At 43.1% G+C, this 20,961-nt stretch overlaps 1 protein-coding gene across 32 annotated transcripts in view; it reads left to right on the forward strand.

Moving 5' to 3' along the window:
• The window catches only part of LOC137442196 (hornerin-like), a 75,098-nt gene that overhangs the window by 22,401 nt on the left and 31,736 nt on the right, over window positions 1–20,961 (forward strand). For 28 of the 32 annotated variants that reach the window (XM_068140533.1, XM_068140537.1, XM_068140545.1 and 25 more), the window contains exons 14-41: window positions 802–819; window positions 1,358–1,393; window positions 2,773–2,814; window positions 3,874–3,903; window positions 4,167–4,202; window positions 4,399–4,434; window positions 4,756–4,797; window positions 5,073–5,105; window positions 5,429–5,464; window positions 6,904–6,939; window positions 7,261–7,302; window positions 7,586–7,615; window positions 7,836–7,877; window positions 8,057–8,092; window positions 8,458–8,487; window positions 9,742–9,774; window positions 11,582–11,602; window positions 11,853–11,891; window positions 12,009–12,047; window positions 12,302–12,337; window positions 12,450–12,488; window positions 12,901–12,945; window positions 14,189–14,218; window positions 14,770–14,808; window positions 15,275–15,316; window positions 16,076–16,117; window positions 18,046–18,087; window positions 19,575–19,616. In XM_068140533.1, coding sequence (XP_067996634.1) covers window positions 802–819; window positions 1,358–1,393; window positions 2,773–2,814; window positions 3,874–3,903; window positions 4,167–4,202; window positions 4,399–4,434; window positions 4,756–4,797; window positions 5,073–5,105; window positions 5,429–5,464; window positions 6,904–6,939; window positions 7,261–7,302; window positions 7,586–7,615; window positions 7,836–7,877; window positions 8,057–8,092; window positions 8,458–8,487; window positions 9,742–9,774; window positions 11,582–11,602; window positions 11,853–11,891; window positions 12,009–12,047; window positions 12,302–12,337; window positions 12,450–12,488; window positions 12,901–12,945; window positions 14,189–14,218; window positions 14,770–14,808; window positions 15,275–15,316; window positions 16,076–16,117; window positions 18,046–18,087; window positions 19,575–19,616 — 1,014 coding nt within the window. The remainder of the gene's footprint in view (window positions 1–801; window positions 820–1,357; window positions 1,394–2,772; window positions 2,815–3,873; window positions 3,904–4,166; window positions 4,203–4,398; window positions 4,435–4,755; window positions 4,798–5,072; window positions 5,106–5,428; window positions 5,465–6,903; window positions 6,940–7,260; window positions 7,303–7,585; window positions 7,616–7,835; window positions 7,878–8,056; window positions 8,093–8,457; window positions 8,488–9,741; window positions 9,775–11,581; window positions 11,603–11,852; window positions 11,892–12,008; window positions 12,048–12,301; window positions 12,338–12,449; window positions 12,489–12,900; window positions 12,946–14,188; window positions 14,219–14,769; window positions 14,809–15,274; window positions 15,317–16,075; window positions 16,118–18,045; window positions 18,088–19,574; window positions 19,617–20,961) is intronic. The other 4 variants (XM_068140534.1, XM_068140535.1, XM_068140546.1 and 1 more) reach the window with 4 other exon arrangements.

Raw genomic sequence — 20,961 nt, forward strand, 5'->3', positions numbered from 1 at the left:
GCTGCCCAGGACCTCATCAACCCTCACCTTGAATATCTCCAGGTGGCCTCAACCACCTCCCTGGGCAACCTGTTCCAGTCTTCCACCACCCTCATAGTGAAGAACTTGTTCCTCACATCCAATCCAAATCTGCTCTTCTCTAATTTGAAGCCATTGTCCCTTGTCCTTGTCCTGCAGGCCTTCGCAAAACAATTTCTCTCCATCCTTGCTGTAGCCCCCTTCAGGTACTGGCAGGTTGCTATTAGGTCTCCCCAGAGCCTCCTCTTCTCCAGGCTGAACACCCCCAGCTTCCTCACTCTGTCCTTGTAGCAGAGGTGCTCCAACCTCCTCTTCTGGACCTGCTCCATCAGGTCCATGTCCTTCCTATATTGAGGGCCAGACCTGCACACAGTATTCCAGGTGAGGTCTCACCAGAGCAGAATCACCTCTCTGGATCTGCTACCAATGCAGCTTTTGATGCAACCCAGGTTGTGATTTGCCTTCTGTGCTGCAAGGTCACACTGCCTGCCCCTGTCCAGCTTCTCATCCATCAGCACCCCCAAGTCTTTTTCCTCAGGGCTGCTTTCTATAACCTCCTCCCCCAGTCTGTGTTGATAGTGAGGATTATTCTGGCCCAGGTGCAGAGCCTTGCACTTGCTCTAGTTGAACCTCATGAGGTTGCTCTAGTTGAACCTCATGAGGTTCACATTTGATTGTGACTGCACCTAAAAGATAAGGCCCTTTTTCTGCTGCAATATTCTGTTTGGACAAGCCCTTGTGCAAAAAAAAAACAATTAACAGATTGTTTTGTTTCATTTTCAGCGTCATACCTACCCCCAGGTAAGTATGCTTTTTTTATATACTTGTAATATAGCTCTTAAAAGATCAAACCACTTGCCTGAGCATGCTGTCTCCTACCCTTTTATGGTGTCTACTACCCTTTTGCATTTGCCCCTCATGCCCAGAACTTCAACAAAGAGATTACTGGATCAGGAAGTGAATTCAGAGGTGTGGTGATGTATGTCCACTGCAGCTGGAGAGATCATGATGTCTTAGTTTCACTCTCCACATTTGGAAAAACTGAGCTGTCTGGCGGTGCAATAGCCTCTGGTCTGCTGCTCACCACATAAGTTGTAACAGAAGTAGATGCAAGTGTAGAAAATTACTTAGTGGGTTCAGGCTGACACACCCCCCCCCCCCCCCCCCCCGACTTTCAGAGATGCTGATGAACTAGTTTACTGCTGAGTAGCTCAGACATATATCCTTTCTCTTTATTCTCCCAAACAAAATAGTGCAGCTGGGTATTGTCTGTTCAACTATGCTGCATCTAAACAAGCCTAAATGTTCTCTCTTCTTTGGTGTTTTGTCTTGTTTCCAGAGCTTGGGAAATTCTGCTACTAGGATCATAATACAGGTAGGCATTCTTTCTCCATCATACTTGAGTTTTCACTGAAGCCCTGGGTTCACTAAGCTGCATGATGATTCATATCTTTGGGAATAAAGAAGTATGGAAAACTTATGGATATCTTAGATATCCACAAACTGCAGTGATGGAGCAGGGTGTTGCTGTGGTTACAGGAAGGTGGCTGGCCTATTTGATTGTTGATTAGTGTCTATTGCAGCTATTTTCTACAGTCCTAATCTATGAAACCCTCTGTATGTTAGTTCCATAATGCTGCCAAAATTTGCAACATTTAACCACTTCAGTCTGCTCAGGAAGGCAAATAGCACTTAAGCTGAACATGAGCCAGCAGTGTGCCCAGGTGGCCAAGAAGGCCAATGGCATCCTGGCCTGGATCAGCAATAGTGTGGCCGGTAGGAGTAGGGTAATCATTCTGCCCTGTGCTCAGCACTGGTTAGGCCACACCTTGAGTCCTGTGTCCAGTTCTGGGCCCCTCCATTTAAGAAAGATGTTGAGATGCTGGAATGTGTCCAGAGCAACAAAGCTGGTGAGGGGTCTGGAGCACAGCCCTATGAGGAGAGGCTGAGGGAGCTGGAGTTGTTCATCCTGGAAAAGAGGAGGCTCAGGGGAGACCTTATTGCTCTCTACAACTACCTGGAGGGAGGTTGTAGCCAGATGGGGGTTGGTCTCTTCTCCCAGGCAAAACAGAAGGACACAGTCTCAAGCTGTGCCAGGGGAGGTTTGGGCTGGATGTGAGGAAGAAATTCTTCACAGAAAGAGATTGGCCATTTGAATGTGCTGCTCAGGGAGGTGGTGGAGTCACTGTCTCTGGAAGTGTTTAAAAAGAGACTGGATGAGGCACTTAGTGCCACGATTTAGTTGATTAGATGGTGTTGGGTGATAGGTTGGTGTGGTTGACCTTGAAGGTCTTTTCCAGCCTGGTTAATTCTGTGATTCAGTTTTTGTTTTGACAAAGCTGATGTCAAAAGTTCATTGTGCTTTTTCACTAGCAAACCAGTTGTAGTATGAGTATAAATTGGTACAAGTTTAGTGACCATTTGTGTGATACATTTGAAGGGCAGGATTATTTAGACTCACCTGGAATACCCCAATATGACACAGTGATGTGTCAGAATGATGGCTTTTCATAAAGAAAATGACAGCAAGGTGCATGAATAGTTTTGGCACTTTATTTGTGAAGGATCTTTTTACACTGAAGTATGGAACATTGTAATGCATGAAGATGACAAAGTAAGAAAGGGTATAAGGAACTCTTTCCAGTATTCAAACTCTCTAGCAGTTATCAGGATGGAGTTGCTTCTTGAAATGTCTTGGTATGAGAAATTCCTCTTAAAAATAAAGTAACTTTTTTTTCTTGTTGTTCTGTGTAGAGTGGACAAAGACAGCAAAGCAGCAGCAGTTCTTATGTTCAGGTAAGCAAACTTAAAAAGAACCAGAAATATTCCTGCAGATCATAATAAAACAAGAATCCTAGAATGGTCCAGGCCGGAAGGGACCTCCAAATGTCATCCAGTCCAACTTTCCTGCAGTCAGCAGGGACATCCCCAACTGATAGATCAGATTGCCCAGGGCCTCATCCAGCCTCACCTTGAATATCTCCAAGGAGGAGGCCTCAACAACTTAGAACTCAATTATTTCATCAAATGGATTTCACAGGGCACAGGTATTTCTGTTTCTAGGATGTTTGCTCACAAAGTTGTCAGCTGCCATTGATGGTTCAACTATTTTTATTTGGAATGCTCATAAATGTACTTCCACATGTGGTTGGCTGAAGTGAAATGGCCCTGTTGAACTCAATGTGTCCTTCAAAAAGGTCATGGTACCAACAGGAAGTGCTTCTGTGCCCAGAATCACACCATAAATCCATGCTGGTATATTCTCACCCAAAGAAATTAGATCTCAATCTTTCAAATATTGTGAGGGATGGTTGCTTATCTAGATAGAGAATGATGGGAAAATCATAACTTTGGACCTATGTGCAACATCTTCCAGCCTTACTTAAAACCATGTAGGTAAAGCTACTTTCATGAAAAGCAAGCATGTGAAGTAGTAAACACAACGATCGAGTTCTCATGGATTCATGTATGAAGGAGCTTCAGACTGCTCCCTTTTTGCAGGGGAGAAAATAAAATGAGGCAAATGTATGTCAGCATTCTCTGTATGACCACATGTAACTAGGAAAATATGTCTCAAGAGCAGGTACAACTTCTAGGGATCAAGGGCACAGCAAGGCCAGAGCTCAACAACACAAACATTCAGTGTGCATAAGGTTGGCATAGCACATCTCAGTTTGATTCCTGGCCCTGAGATTAGGGCAATCTGCTGCACAGCTGCAAACACACTGCTCTGTCTCCTTTGGCTCAGGGAGAGGCTTTTTGGGAAGCCCTTGTTTCAGCTGCATTGCCATAAGCATGATGGCCTTTATAGAAGCGTCCTTCTCAAGGTGCTAATTATCTTCTCTTTTTCAACAGGGTTCCCAGGGTAGCCAGTCCTATGGCCAGGTGAGACACTTTTGCTGCTTTGTGCTGTGTTTTTCTGTAGGGACCTGCCTTGCAAATGGACTTTGGGTTTTGTTTGGGTTTTTTTTCCCTTCTTGGTGTTGCTGAGTGGTCCTTGATTTTTTTTCACACCACTGAACTACCATGAAGGAAAAAAAAAAGACAATAGCACAGAAGAACTTGCAGTGGAATTGGGCTTTCTGTAACAGCTGTGCTGAGACAACAGTTTTGTTTACAAATGATTTCTTGATTTTTTTTTCTTACAGGGCTACAGGCCTCAAGGTGGCAGTTCCTATGGTCAGGTAAGCATCACTCAGTCACCAGTCACAAGACAGCAGATGAGAAAGTGCCTGAAAAACTTCCAGGGATGAGGCTTCCACCACCTCCCTGGGCAACCTGTTCCAGTCTCTCAGCACCCTCATAAAAAGACATGAAAGAGATGAAAGGCAGCTGCTTCACAAATAAAATAATAATCAATCAATAATTCCTTTCTTACAGGGCTACCAGCCTCAAGGTGGCAGTTCCTATGGTCAGGTAAGCATCACTCAGTCACCAGTCACAAGACAGCAGATGAGAAAGTCCAGTGCCACAGCACTGCAGAAGCACACAGCAGTCACTCAGCATCTTATTCTCTCAGAGGGTCTACTCTCACACCCAAAACTTATCCACATACTACTCATTTATCTGCAATCCCAGCATGCAAAACCATTGCACTCAGCACCTTTGTGAAGGCCAGGAGCAAGCCCAGGCTCTTCATACTGCCCAGCACAGCTTTAGGATGTAGCTGTGTGCTTTTTGTAACACAGGCTGAATCCCTTACAAAAGGAAAGTAACCAAATGGTGTCTTTGTCCTAGGGTGGAGCAAGCTACTCTGGCAGCAGCAGTTCTTATGGTCAGGTAAGCCAGCAGGAGCTTCTCTAGGAAGTTCTTCCCTGCTCTCTCTGAGACCAGCATAACTGGCAGATTTGTTTTCCTTTGGTAGTCTGCATCTCAGTTTGATTCCTGGCTCTGAGATTAGGGCAGTCTGCTGCACAGCTGCAAACACACTGCTCTGTCTCCTTTGGCTCAGGGAGAGGCTTTTTGGGAAGCCCTTGTGCAGCTGCATTGCCATAAGCACAATGGCCTTTATAGAAGCGTCCTTCTCAAGGTGCTAATTATCTTCTCTTTTTCAGCAGGGTTCCCAGGGTAGCCAGTCCTATGGCCAGGTGAGACACTTTAGCTGCTATGTGCTCTGTTTTTCTGTAGGGACCTGCCTTGTAAATGGACTTTGGGGTTTGGTTGGGTGTTTTTTCCCTTCTTGGTGTTGCTGAGTGATCCTTGCTTCATCCCATGGAACTACCCTAAAGGAAAGGAAACATGGCGCAGAGGGATGTGAAAGCAGTGTGCAAAGACCCCTTGGTGTCTGGGCCAGAGGAGTTATCAGACATGGATCTTGTTCCCTGCCACATACAGCTGCAAATGGGCTTTCTGTCAGAGCTGGGCTAAAACTACAGCTTTGTTTATAAATGACTTCTTGCCTTTCTTACAGGGCTACCAACCTCAAGGTGGCAGCTCCTATGGCCAGGTAAGCATCAGTCAGAACACAGCATTGAGGGACACTGAATGCCATGGCACTGCAGAAAGCTGCAGATTCCATCTATTTTTCCTATTTATGTTGGCCTTTAAAAATTCATTCAAATCTCTCCATCCATTTCAAAACTTCTGTTGTGAAAATGACAGCTGTGTTTTTAATGGATGCCTACAGGAAGCATAGGTAGTCATGTTACCACCTCATCCTTTCCATGCTTATGGTACTTTAAAATCAATGGCAGAAATAATTCATTTGGTGCTGCTCCCACTCCAGTCAAATTACATGGGGCAAGACAAATTTACAGTCGCTTATTCACTGTCTCCTTTGGGATCAGTACAGAGGAACAGTGCTGAGGAGGTAAAGAATGCTGTGTCACATTGTCAGCTGCAGGAAGATTTGGCCTGAGAGCCTGCTGCTGGTGAATGCTTGCCATGCTTTACAGTTTTTATCTGAATTAAAACAGCCTTAGGATACTTACAAATGTCGTCGTGTCACACAGCAGAAATAGACAAGACCATTCAAACCCTGCTTGTTAATCCTCGTCTTCACAACTCATCCAGAGAGCTGTGGCACAGGACTGCATGTTACACAGCATCTGCTCTGCTTCGATATTATAGAGAAGGCAGATTGCATCAGCAGTTTATAGTTACCCACAGTCACTTTATGTCACTGAAAGCTCTTCAAAAGGTGCCAAAAGGTACTGGCAGCCTTGACTAACTCACTTGACCTGCTACTTTTACTTCTATTGTTTTGTTTCCATTTCAGGATTTGGTTTTATTTTTGTAATTCACTCCTAATTTTTCTAAAAATTATTTATCCCCTTTGTTATTCCTCAGAGAAACTCAGTTGTGCAACTGGGCATCTCCCAAAATACAAGCATAGGCAGCCAGTATTCACCTACCATTAGTCACCTTAGCCAGTGTCTGAGATCAAACAGAGGAAAAAGATCAGAAGGAGAAGTTGTGTCACTTAAACATCCTGGAAGCCCTTCATAGGACTAGAGGCTCATCTGAGACAGATGTAAAACTGTTCTGTGATTATCCTTTGATAAATACACTATAAGCAAATATGCAGAATAGGAAACGCCAAAAATATTCTACTCAAGCCAGTCAGTACATTCTTTGTCCCATGCTGGGGTTTTTTCCTCACAAAGCAAGTCAGGTAGTCATCATAGAATTGTTAGGGTTGGAAGGGACCTCAAGGATCATCCAGTTCCAACCCCCCTGCCATGGCAGGGACACCTCACACTAGAGCAGGTTCCTCAAAGGCACATCCAGCCTGGCCTTAAAAACTTCCAAGGATGAGGCTTCCACCACCTCCCTGGGCAACCTGTTCCAGTGTCTCACCACCCTCATAAAAAGACATGACAGAGATGAAAGAGGCAGCTGCTTCACAAATAAAATAATAATCAATCAATAATTCCTTTCTTACAGGGCTACCAGCCTCAAGGTGGCAGTTCCTATGGTCAGGTAAGCATCACTCAGTCACCAGTCACAAGACAGCAGATGAGAAAGTCCAGTGCCACAGCACTGCAGAAGCACACAGCAGTCACTCAGCATCTTATTCTCTCAGAGGGTCTACTCTCACACCCAAAACTTATCCACATACTACTCACTTATCTGCAATCCCAGCATGCAAAACCATTGCACTCAGCACCTTTGTGAAGGCCAGGAGCAAGCCCAGGCTCTTCATACTGCCCAGCACAGCTTTAGGATGTAGCTGTTTGCTTTTTGTAACACAGGCTGAATCCCTTACAAAAGGAAAGTAACCAAATGGTGTCTTTGTCCTAGGGTGGAGCAAGCTACTCTGGCAGCAGCAGTTCTTATGGTCAGGTAAGCCAGCAGGAGCTTCTCTAGGAAGTTCTTCCCTGCTCTCTCTGTGACCAGCACAACTGGCAGATTTGTTTTCCTTTGGTAGTCTGCATCTCAGTTTGATTCCTGGCTCTGTCTGAGATTAGGGCAGTCTGCTGCACAGCTGCAAACACACTGCTCTGTCTCCTTTGGCTCAGGGAGAGGCTTTTTGGGAAGCCCTTGTTTCAGCTGCATTGCCATAAGCATGATGGCCTTTATAGAAGCGTCCTTGTCAAGGTGCTAATTATCTTCTCTTTTTCAACAGGGCTCCCAAGGTAGCCAGTCCTATGGCCAGGTGAGACACTTCAGCTGCTATGTGCTGTGTTTTTCTGTAGGGACCTGCCTTGTAAATGCACTTTGGGGTTTGGTTGGGTTTTTTTATCTTCTTGGTGATCCTGAGTGGCACTCAATTTGGTTCCTCTCATTGAATCAACCAGTATGTAGTTGCTTGCTCTTTGCAATGTAGGCTGAATGCCTTACAAAAGGAAAGTAACCAAATGGTGTCCTTGTCTTAGGGTGGGCCAAGTTACTCTGGCAGCAGCAGTTCTTATGGTCAGGTAAGCCAACAGGAGCTTCTCTAGGAAGTTCCTCACTGCTGTTTCTGGGACCAGCACACCTGGCAGATGTTTGAGTGGTGCTTCTTTTGGTAGTTTTCATCTCAGTTCAGTTCATGGCTTTTGCTGAGGATAGTACCATCTACATTGCTTACAAATGACTCCTTGCTTTTTTCTTACAGGGCTCCCAGACTCAAGGTAGCAGTTCTTATGGCCAGGTAAGCATTAGTCTATCCCCAGCCAGTAAACAGTATGTACTTGATTTTAAGACATGTATTGAGAATTCTGTGGTTTGTTTCATGAAATAATTTCTCATTAGAGGTAAAAGTTCTTAAGTTTGTTCATATGTTTCTGGGAGCAATATGATCATTGAAGCAGAGCCTTCCCACACAGTAAAGGGCACATGGATGTGTCAGCTTTTTGATGCACTGTAATACTCCACATACTCAGCACTTTACAAGGAAATTCACAACAGGATGTAGCTGCTCTTCTACCTTCTAAGTAGTCACACAACTGCTTCTAAAAACCCTTCAAAATAGGAAATGTTTGGGTTACTGACCTGGTCTTTGTCTTTTTTGTCCAGCAGAGTGGATCTTCTTCAGGTTGTGGACAAGTAAGTCCTCTTTCTCCAAACTATTTGAAATCTAGACCCCGATTCCTTTGTAATACTACCACGTTTTTCAGTAAGTTATGTAACTTTTGTTATTTGGAATGTCTTGGTTTTATCATTGGTGGAATTATCCAGCACAGAGATCAAGAAAGGTTGGTATTGTTGGTCATTGTAACCTAAATTAAGTGACTTCTCTCATGTCATGTTACATGCACAGAAGACAGACAAATAGTGATTAGAATAGAATAGAATTAATCAGGTTGGAAAAGACCTTCGAGATCATCAAGTCCAACCTATTACCCAACACCATCAACTAAACCATGGCACCAATGCCCCATCCAGTCTCTTCCTAAACACTTCCAGTGATGGTGACTCCATTACCTCCCTGGGCAGCCCATTCCAATGGCAAATTGATCCATTTATTCAATAAACAGATAAAATCTTTGCTTGGAAATGATTTTCAGATATTGCTCAATTTAGTTCCTATAGAAAGTGATAGGGTCAGTGTGACTTCTGTGAAATATGAATTAGATGAGTATTTTTCATCCTGTATCTATTTAAACTTCTGTATGCCTGCAGTGATGTAAAGATGATATCTTTAAACGATGAGATCCCAGGTGAAAGGATCATAGAATCACAGAATGGTCCAGGCTGGAAGGGATGTCTGAAGCTCATCAATTCTAACCTCCTGTCAGCAAGGACATGCCCAAATAGATCAGGTTACCCAGGGCCTTGTCAAGCCTAACCTTGAATATCTCCAGGGTGGGGTCTCAACCGCCTCCCTAGGCAACCTGTTCCAGTGTTCCACCACCCTCATAGTAAAGAACTGTTCCTAACATCCAATCTCTAGTTTGAAGCCATTGTCCCTCATCCTGTCACTGCAGGCCTTTGGAAAAAACATTGGAATGGGCTGCCCAGGGAGGTGGTGGAGTCACTGTCATTGGAGGTGTTTAGGAGGAGACTTGATGGGGTGCTTGGTGCCATGGTTTAGTTGATTAGGTGGTGATGGGTGATAGGTTGGGCATGATTGTTTTCCCACCTGGTGTATTCGATTCAATTCAATTCTATGTGGGAGTAACATCTGGTAAACCCAAAGACTTAGAAGCTTAGATAAAAATAAACTCAACCTCTGTAGAGTGTTTTTGTTGAGCTCTGTTACATTAATTCTCACAGAATAGATTTGTATTTAATTAATTAAATTAATTAACATATAGGCATTTACCTGTTGATTTGTTTGTTTGTTTGCTTTTTGAACAGGGTGTTTCATATGATAGCAATCCCTGCCACCAGGTAAATGGTTTTCCTACTCTGACTTTAAGCTGCATCCAAAATCAGTTGTGCCACTAACTCTGCTTCAGATCCATAGAGTGTAATACACATGTGTAACCTTACCAAATATGAGATTATAACTCACTGTCTTCCTATGCACAGGAACACTGAGAGGGCTTGGGGTCTTTTTTCCTCCTCCCTCCTTTTTCATTCTCTGAAATGTCTGGCTTTATAGTATATAAAGAACAAGTCTGCTCCAGAATTCCTCAACTTCCACTACTTAAATCAGGGCTGGCACTTACCAGCATCTCTGCACTTTTCTCATTAACAAGTGAGAGAATATTTTTAGGGCTCCTGAAAGAGTCTGCCTTGACAATTCCAGCATCTTTTGCAGTGAAGTACAGATAGCTACAAGTGTATTTGTTAACATGTTTTGGTGCTGGAACTCTAAACCCAACCCCTCTAAAAGCTGTCAGCTGTGTTTAAAGAAATAATCTCTCTACATGTGTAAAAATTAGTAAGGACATGGCAACAGATTATCTGTTTTTATTGGTGGCAGAGGCATTGTAATAACTACTGTCAGTTTTTAGTGATAGAAGTATATACTACATGCAAACAGCACAGATGCTGCTATATTCTATTAAGGTGTGGTATTTACAATATGCTGTAAGAATAAGGTGCGATGTAGGTTACATAACTATATTTCAGAAGAGCTTTTCAGGTGTGTTTGGCTTTGATAAAAATTTCTTTCTAAGACTAAAGGCAGCACTTCAGTTTTCCTTCTGAAAACTTCTAGAACGTTGAAAGACAGTAATTTTGATTGTTCCTTTGCTTCATGATGAAATCACAATTTTAGTGAATGGGAAATGTCCCAATCACTTCGATACCTCAGGATTTCACTGTTCTTATTATGCACATTTCACACTAATATTTCTACAAATCATAGAATTGTCAGGGTTGGAAGGGACTTCAAGGGTCATCCAGTTCCAACCCCCTGCCATGGGCAGGGACACCTCACACTAGATCAGGTTGCTCAGAGCCACATCCAGCCTGGCCTTAAAAACCTCCAGGGATGAGGCGTCCACCACCTCCCTGGGCAACCTGTTCCAGTGTCTCACCACCCTCACGGGGAACAATTTCTTCCTGACATCCAATCTGAATCTACCCATTTCTAGTTTTGCTCCATTCTCCCCAGCCCTATCACTCCCTGACACCCCAAAAAGTGCCTTCACAGCTTTCTCAGAGGCATCCAGGTGGGATCTCACCAGAGTTGAGCAGAGGGGAAGAATCACCTCCCTTGACCTGCTGGCCACACTTCTCTCGATTCAGCCCAGGATATGATTGGCTTTCTGTGATGCAAGTGCACGCTGACAACTCATAGTCAGCTTCTCTTCTAATTTTACTTGGAAGAATTACATTCCTCTTCTAAAGAGGACATGTTGACACATACTGAGTGTTTTACTTAAAACCTTTTCCTCAAGGGCACTGTTTCTCACAACTAGAACAATGCTACCAGGGGAATTTTTCATCTCATTTGTATAAGTTGGGTTTTCTACAGGAGTGAAATAAATACATTCCCTGTAGACTGGAATGAAACTCATCTGTGGACTAGGCATTTAAAAAATGTTTTTAGTTCCTTGGCATTGCTCTCATGTGGTATTTACCTTTGCACTATTGGGAATCTATGGTGTCTATGTTAGAAATCACATCTTTATTTCACATCTACCTCTGCTCCTTCCTCCTGCCAAGTAAATGTCATAGCTTTCATTAAAAATAATCCATAACCAAAGAGTAAGTGTCTAAAGCATGTGTAATTTTTAATTCACAGGGTGGATCACAGGGTGGTCAGGTAGGTAGCTCTTTATTATCCATTGGGAAAAGTCTTTGAAGTAGTTCTAATCCAGAGTACAGTTTTCTTGCTTGTGAGCATCCAAACTCTTGCAGAGCATCCCCAGTTCCAAACTGTCTTCAAACCCACTTTTCAGCAGCCCTGAAGTTCCACTTCCATAGAAAGAGCTCAGAGACTTAAAGCTATCTCAGTGGATTCTGATCAAATTCAGCTCTCCAGCATTGTTACTGTGGCTGTTTTGTTTTCACAGGGTGGCTCATACTCCTCACAAAACTATGGTGGTAGCCAAGTAAGTACTAGATCATTATTTCCTCCCACTGAAGTTTTACTTTGAGCTGATTGCACAATGACTGATCAATATCCAATCTGCAATGCTGTAACACTAATTCTTTTTCTTTGTTTTCAGAGTGGATCACCATCCTCACAAAATTATGGTGCCAACCAGGTAGGCAGACCTTGATTTTCTTCCTGGTAAGAATTTTTATCATGTCTGATAAGTCATCTAGAAAATTGTGTTTGTTCAAAGGAATCCCAGGCAACTGCTTATTCCAGCTTTACAGCCATGGGTTAGCTGTTTGGGTGGGTTGGATTGGTTGATGGGTTGGACATGATGATCTTGAAGGTCTCTTCCAACCTGGTTTGGTTTATTCTAAAATCACAGTTTATTCTGAAGTAGGGTTATATTTGTTTATTTTATAGGGTGGATCCTCCTCACAAAATTATGGTGGTGGCCAGGTAAGTAATGACCTGTTTACCTACTTGTACTATGTCACTTCATACAGGCCCTGCTCAAAATCAGGTTTGCCATATACTGATTTTCTCTGATTTTCACTTGTTTGTTTTGAAGGGTGGATCATCCTCCTCAGACACCTATTATGATAGTCAGGTAACTTGTTGTTTCTCTCTTGCAGTAATATATTGCCCCACACTAATCCTTGTAGTGCCTACATCATATTTCTCAAAGGTGTAATAAACCATAACAGTTTCTGTGCTCCTTTGGATCCCTTTGGTTTGCTGTTTTGGTTTGGTTTTTTTCTTTATCGCAGAATGGAACATTACCTTCAAGCAACTATTGCAGCCACACATTTGGCTCCTTATTTTCCTTACAAAGATCTTACTTTAACTCAGGTGTTTTGTTTTGGGTTTGGGGTTAGGTTTTGGTTTGCCTTACTTTGGTTTTGTTGGGTTTGGTTTGGTTTTGCATGAGCCTTAATTTGGTCTTAGCGTGTGCAACATCAAAGTGTATTTTTAATGATCCATTTTAGTCAGGAAATAACTGATCTCTGATGTCCTTCTAGGATTCACAAGATTTCTCAGATGACAATCCCAATGCTTGTGATGATGTGAGTATGCTTTCTGTAATGTGTTTTCATCACAACATTTTTCATGCAGATGGTAAAATATTGCACTGCTGATGAACAGGATGAGCAACAAAGAACACTGAGCTTCCACATTGCATGTTTTCATACTGAAAACATAACAGAGCTTACAGGCCTCAATGACAGAGCTTTAAACTAGCTTGAAGGGGGAGGGGGAATAATACTAGGCTTGCCTGTGACAAACTGGAATGACACACCAGGATTAGAGTGACAGGTTGCTAGTGAGGGCACTCAGCCTGTTGCTCTGAGGCATGCCAGCTACACTGCAGCACACTTTAAGGCCTAAGATCAGACAGAGGCTTCTGAGGTAGGTAGGAGTCAACAGGCAAACACCAGTGAAACATCAAAGGAATTAAGGGGAGTTCCTTTAAGAAGGTGGCAGGTCTGAGAGCCCAGCTGAAGTGACTCTATGCCAATGCATGTGGCATGGGCAACAAACAGGAGGAGCTGAAATCCACCATGCTGATAGAAAGCTACAACCTGGTTGTCAGAGGGCTAGAGCAACTCTTCTGTAAGGAAAGGCTGAGAGAGTTGGGGTTGTTCAGGCTAGAGAAGAAAAGGCTCCGATGAGACTTCAGTGTGACCTTCCAGTACTTAAAGGACAATCTTTTTAGCAGGACCTATGATAACAGGACAAGGGCTAATAATTTTAAAGAGGACAAGGACTAATAGTTTCTAATGTAAGGAAGATCCTCTTCCTTAGATCTAGTCTAAAGGAAGACTTGATCTAAGGAAGACATTTTTGATAATGAGGGCAGTAAAAGACTGGCCCAGAGAGGTAGTAGAAGTCCCATCCCTGGAAACATTTAAGGGCAGGTTTGAAGGGGCTCTGGGCAACCTGATCTAGTTCAGGAGGTCAGACCAGATGACCTTTAAAGGTTCTTCCAACCACAAATATTCTATGAAAAATAGGAAGATACAGAGGCAGATATTGCACTGCTTTGCACATTCCCTTTCTACCAATCCAAAGTTGCCATTAAAATGTTTTTTTTAGATGGAAAGGATAGGATTGCAAACTCATTTAGGCAAGGCTGTGGAGGGTATGAGCAACAAATGCTTTGTTGTAATTTATCAGAAAGAATCATGTTTCTGTAAGCTTTTAACAATTAAATAATAAAATAATATAATAAATAATAAGAAGTTATGAATAATTAAGCTGTAAGCTTTAAGTAATTCTTCAAGAAGGAAACTATTTCTTCCTTTCCAGAGCGACACTACCTATAGTGCCAAAAGCCAGGTAAGTGCTTTGTCTTCTTCTGTAATATTTAAATTCTTATGATTAATAACAGCCTTAGTAACTGAGCACCTCTACCTTAGACCTGTGGGCCTCTAATTATAGTGTATCACTGCTTTATAACAGCCTTCAAAAGCTCATTAAAGAATGAGGTATTTGATGTTGTATTTCTCTGTACTCTCCCCCTTCTAGCTGTCCCCAAGGCTGCTGCCCAATTGTGTAAAGCTGCACAGCAATACTTCCAAGATGATATGCTAACACAGGGTGGCTTTAGTATGAGCACTTGAACTGGATATTATTTGGGAACTAACTATCTGTGTAGGTGAGGCATGTGGCCACCTCAAGCTTCTTCCACTCTAATTTAAACTGCTGTTTCTCTGGTTCTCTGGAAGAATACTGTTTTAAAGACTCTTATTTATACTACAGTGATATCCCTGGACATACTTCTTTCTGAAATATGCCACCTGGAAAAGTTTGGGTAGATTTTTGCTGGAAGTGTTTTGCATGGATAGTTGTATCTATAAAGTAACAATTGGTTTCTGGCTTCTTTACAGAGCTCTGGTTGTGCAAAGAAGAAAGTTCTTGTTGCCCGAGTAAGTAACATTTTTTTACTGCTCGTAGGATTTTTACCCTAACTAGACCTAGTTTGGCCCAGTTATGCCTAATTTTCCCTTAATTGTGTTTGTCCTAATTAATATCCTTCTATTTAAGGAAGACAACAATAAACTAGTTTGGCTACTTGCTCTTTGGGTGAATTTAAAGGAAATATACACATGAGAAAAAGACATGAAAATTCTCCAGTGAGGTACAGGGCAGCTCAGCATATTGTGGAGGAGATACAGATATGTGTATTGCACAGCTTCAAGTCAGATTCAGCAGTAGCCTATAGAAATGATGTGCAAATAACCTTTTATGATAAGGCATTCCTACTCCAAGTATGCATTAAAGAGTCTGGAGTTGTTATAAATAAATAATAGGGGAGGGGGGGGGGAGGGGGCTGGCCTGTCACTGCCCAAAGTGTTTTCAGTTCCCCATATGAGATGTCTTTGTTCTTTACAGGATACATCCCATGTTTTGAGCAAAAGAGACTATGATACACAGGTAAGCCACTCCTGTGACTGTGTCTAAATTACTGGTGGTGTTACAGCTTCTTGGTGTATTGCCTACAAAGAGGAGAACAAGGATCTAGTTTCCACAGCAGAGTATTCTGTTTAGAGTTAGGTAGTTACAGTATCACAGTATAACTTAGGTTGGAAAGGACCTCGAGGATCATCGAGTCCAACCTATCAACACAGACCTCATGACTAGACCATGGCACCAAGTGCCACATCCAATCTCCTCTTGAACACCCCCAGGGATGGTGACTCCACCACCTCCCTGGGCAGCACATTCCAATGACGAATGACTCGCTCGGTGAAGAACTTCCTCCTCACCTTGAGTCTAAACCTCCCCTGGCACAGCTTGAGACTGTGTCCCCTTGTTCTGGTGCTGGTTGCCTGGGAGAAGAGTCCAACCCCTTCCCAGCCACAACCACCTTTCAGGTAGTTGTAGAGGGCAATGAGGTCACCCCTGAGCCTCCTCTTCTCCAGGTTAAACAATCCCAGCTCCCTCAGCCTCTCCTCACAGGGCTGTGCTCAAGGCCTCTCCCCAGCCTTGTTGCCCTTCTCTGGACACGCTCAAGTGCTTCGATGTCCTTCTTAAACTGAGGGGCCCAATAGAACAATCTATCTAATCTTTCCCAATGGAACAACCTATTTTATTTTTTTTATATATTTAATTTTTAATGTTGGGTGGTGTTTTTTTTAATTTATTGCCGTTTTAAATAAATAAATAAATTATTAACTTCTTGTTTCCTCACAGAATGAATCTTCTACTTCAAACAGCAGCCACACTAACCTCCAGGTAATCACGTAGTGTCTACTGCAAGATCTCCTTGCAAGGAGCTTTCTGATCATTCATATTTCATTTCTGAAAATTGGGTTGCACTAACTTACCTGTGCTGAAGGATGCTGCTTTGATTTGGCAGCATTCTCTCTGCAACTACCTTAAGGGAGGTTGTAGACAGGCAGAGGTTGGTCTCTTCTCCCAGGCAACCAGCAGCAGAACAAGAGGACACAGTCTCAGGCTGCACCAGGGGAGGTTTAGGCTGGAGGTTAGGAGGAAGTTTTACACAGAGAGAGTGATTGCCCATTGGAATGGGCTGCCTGGGGAGGTGGTGGAATCACCATCACTGGAGGTGTTCAGGAGGAGACTTGATGGGGTGCTTGGTGCCATGGTTTAGTTGATTAGGTGGTGTTGGATGATAGGTTGGACACGATGATCTTGAAGGTCTCTTCCAGTCTGGTCTGGTCTATTCTATTCATTTTTCCCTGTAATGTTGTAATTTTGGATCATTGTAAATAATGATGACAGGGCCAGAACGTGCTGTTTCCTCTGATCCTTCACTCCTCTAAGCAGCCAAGCATTGCAGGTATTTTCTTACATAACGTTTTTGTTTCCAAAGCACTAAGAAATAGCTTTAGGATCTTTCTTTAGAATCACTCCTGCTCTAGTGAGCAGAATGACCAGATAGGTAATTCTGCTTCATTTTCAATTTAGCACCAAGGTTCATCTTAGTGACTATGTACTTCTGTTACAAAAGCAAGTCCAACTTCCACATTCTGTAGACATATGTGCTGGTGCAGCAGTGCACACGTTGTAGAGTTGCATGAAATTTAACTGATCCAGAATGGTGCCTGATTCTATTTTTCTTACTGGTATTGATACTCACCAGCTCCCCAGAGATTTGGAATCCCGCTGTGCCGAGCCTTATGTCAATGTAACACAAGCGTAGTCCTCAGTCTCAGAGTTTGAAGTCTAATTCAATAGTACCATCAGATTTCTCAGCTCCAGAGAGTAAATTTTCTTAATTACAGAATCACAGAATGTTAGGGGCTGGAAGGGACCTTGAAAGCTCATCCAGTCCAACCCCTCTGCCAGAGCAGGAGCACCTAGAGCAGATCACACAGGAACCACATTGAGGCAGGTCTTGAATATCTCCAGAGAGACTCCACAGCCCACCCTGGGCAGCCTGTTCCAGTGTTCTGTCCCCCTCACAGGGAAAACATTTTTCCTCATTTTTTCATGGAACTTCCTATGCCTCAACTTCCACCATTGCCCCTTGTGCTGGCATTGGGCATCTGCTCACATCTTTATAAACATGAATGAGGTCACCTCTCAGGCTCCTCCTCTCCAAGATCAAGAGCCCTCAGCTCCCTCAGTCTCTCCTCATAAAGATGATGTTCTACTTCCTTAATCATTTTTGTGGCTCTGCACTGGACTCTTTCAAGCAGCTCCCTGAGGTCCTTCCTGAACTGAGGGACACAGAACTGGACACAATATTCCAGATGTGGCCTCACCGGGGCAGACTAGAGGGGGAGGAGTAGCTGTCTTGACCTACTAACCACAGCCCTTCTAATCCACCCCAGAATGGCATTGATCTGCTTGGCCACCAGAGCACATTGCTGGCTCATGGTCAACCTCCATCCACTAGGACCCCCAGGTCCTTTTCCCCTTCACTGCTCTCCAACAGATCAGTCCCCAACATATACTGATCCATGGGGTCATTCATTCCTAGGTGCAAGGCTCTACACTTGCCCTTGTTGAATTTCATTAAATTAGCTTTCCTGATACCCATTCCCTGGATATTGTATCCAGTACCTTAATTAAATTTCATCCAAATTTACATTTTGACAATGACTGAGGCAGAGAGTTATGAACAAACATAAATCCCTAGTACAGGGAGGCAGCACAAAGTGTTTATCTGCTTACAATATTTGGTTTCTTCACAGGGTGGATCATTTATTGCAACTGGTGGTGGATCAAGTAATCAGGTCAGGATTTTCTCTTATTTTTATCTGATCTTGTCCAAATAGCTTCCTGGTAATTTAAGTAATTAAATTGAGAATCAGAGTTAAAGTCCAGTGGTTTTGCATGGGGGTTTAATGATGTTTTGTATTAAATTGCAAATGGAGTGACCCTAGTCAGATTAACTTCATCTAAAATGGCTCTCTGAAATCAATTCTTAACACTGTTTCAGTTTCACACAATGGTTTGCTGGTGAGAGCACAATGGCAATTCTCTGTACTCTTGACTAGCCTCTTGATGATGCATCTGTCCTTGGGAAATAGCTCTGAGAGACACAGCATCAGTCTAACTTCCAAATCAAACCCAGGCATAGGAAAGTCAGAGCTATTCTATAGCCCTGTAGCCTGTCAGGACCCATAAGATACTCATACAAACACTTTGGTAAAGCCTTAAGCCACTCTTTCACCACATCCCAAACTGGCCAAAAAAAAGTGGTAAGATAGAAGGTCTACCAGCCTGTGATGAACCAAATTTGTAACAGGCTGAAGCAACAAAACCAAAAGCACCCAGAAATCCATTTTAACTTTTCCAGTTCAGTACTTCTCCAATCCAAAAGCCATTAATTTAAAATCATTTTGTTTCCTGGGCAATGCACCAAATTAATCTGTCGTGATTAACAAGCAGACAGATTGCTCTATTGCTCCAAAAGGGGCAAAAGAATAAGGCTTACACAGTGGATTGGATAATGATGGGAAGTTTTAAAAGGGAAGGCTGCTCACAAACTACAGTGCTACAGTTACATAGTGGTGAGCATAGCAAAGCATACAAAATACAAAGAAAAGCCACAGCAAGCCAAAGCTTCACACACAATGCCCTTTACACCAGGCCAACCAACCCAGGCTTTCATGCCCCCTCCCTACCAAGGCCTGTCTCTTCTCCTCCATACCACAAAGGCATCGTGATGCAGCACAAAATTCAGCTTGGCACCTCCAGGCCCCAGTTCGAGTTGCCACAGCCTAATTGGCAGCACTGCCAAGGCCAACAGCCAGGCCTCACTCCCCTGCAGGAGATAAGAACCTGGACATCATTCCTGGGAGTAGAGAGGCAAGGAGAAAAGGGAGGAAAATAACTTTGCAGCCAGATTTATAGGGATGCAGGATTTATGGGAAGAAATACACTGTTTCCTGTGTCCACCCACTGGGCTGGACACACTGGACACTGGAGGTCTCAACACTGTGGCATTCTTAAAGGTACACAGGGTCACAGGATGTTAGGGGTTGGAAGAGACCTCTGGAGATCTTTGAGTCCAACATCCCTGCCAGAGCAGAACCATAGAATCTAGCACAGGTTGCACAGGAATGCATCCACATGGGTCTTGAAAGTCTCCAGAGAGGGAGACTCCACAACCTCTCTGGGGAGCCATAGCCTCAAACTGCCACACCTTTAAACACAGTTTTACAAGTGAAACTTCCCCAATGCAATAATTGTTTGTTGTTTCTTTTTTTAATTGTAGGGTGGTTGCATTTGTCCTGATGGAAGCACTGGCAGCAGACAGGTAATTCTTTTTCTGCGATTACATTTGCATCCACATGATGGAGTGTTTTGAGTTAATTCCCTAGTATGTATGGACACTTGGGTAACACTAAACATTGTTGATAACTTCCTCAGTATGGATGAAATTTTATGTAATGAAATGGAAGAAGGACCCAGGCTTTATTTTAGCTGCACACTTAACATTTGGCCTCTAACTTTCTGCAGCTGTGCTTGGTAATCCAGATGCCCTGCCCATTGACTGCTATGTGCTGGTTACTCATTACTTTCCAAAGCCAGAATCAACATTTCCTGTAATAACCACAGAATTTAATCACATCTGGCTTAGGTTCCTTGTCCTTCTCACTGGTGCAATAAGATATTGTGACTAAAATGACAACACCTGATAAATCAAAAGACATTATCTAATAATAATCTCTTAAATTGACATTTAAACTATTCTCTCTCGTAAAGGGAATCACTGCAACTTTATGGTCTGTGAATCATGATGCACAAGATAAACTGATCATATAGAATCACAGAATTGTCAGGGTTGGAAGGGACCTCAAGGATCATCCAGTTCCAAACCCCCTGCCATGAGCAGGGACACCTCACACTACAGCAGGTATCTCACAGCCACATCCAGCCTGGCCTTAAAAGCCTCTATGGAGAAGACTCCCTGGGCAACCTGTACCAGTGTCTCACCACCCTCATGGCGAAGAACGTCTGACATCTAATCTGAATCTACCCATTTCTAGTTTTGCTCCATTCCCCCCCAGTCCTATCACTACCTCACACCCCAAAAAGTACTTCACGAGCTTTCTAGTAGCCCTCTTCAGATTGTGGAAGGCCACAATAAGGTCTCCTCAGAGCCTTCTCTTCTCCAGACTGAAATGAGGCTGAGCAGTAAACATGCCTGGCTGTGTTTAAAGGTGGTTTGGATGTGGTGCTTGGGGATACGGTTTGGGGATGAACCTTGTAGAGTAGGGTTCTGGGTTGGACTTGGTGATCCTGAGGGTCTTTTCCAACCTGATATTTCTGTGATTCTATGATATAAAATATAACTTAGTCTGTTAAAATAACTAACATTTCAACTTCATTGAGGAGATACTTTGTTGTGTGATTTTAATGTTGTATAAGCAAATCCATTCACAAGGGAAGAAGTAGACATCTTTATGCAAATTTCCATTCTTACAGGGCCTTTTTCTTTGCATTCTTAATTTGGTGCAAAAAGGAGGCTTAGTTTTCAGTGGCAAGCCACCACAGCTTGGCCACGGGGAGGACAGTGCATTTAGTTGCTATCAAGCAAACATTTTCATTGTGAATTACATAAGACATCTGAATTGGACATTAGAAAACCAGTTCTCAGT

The sequence above is a fragment of the Melanerpes formicivorus genome, unplaced genomic scaffold (genome assembly GCF_026170545.1).
Source record: "Melanerpes formicivorus ecotype bairdi unplaced genomic scaffold, bMelFor1.0.p_v2 SCAF_7, whole genome shotgun sequence".
Lineage (NCBI taxonomy): Eukaryota > Metazoa > Chordata > Aves > Piciformes > Picidae > Melanerpes > Melanerpes formicivorus.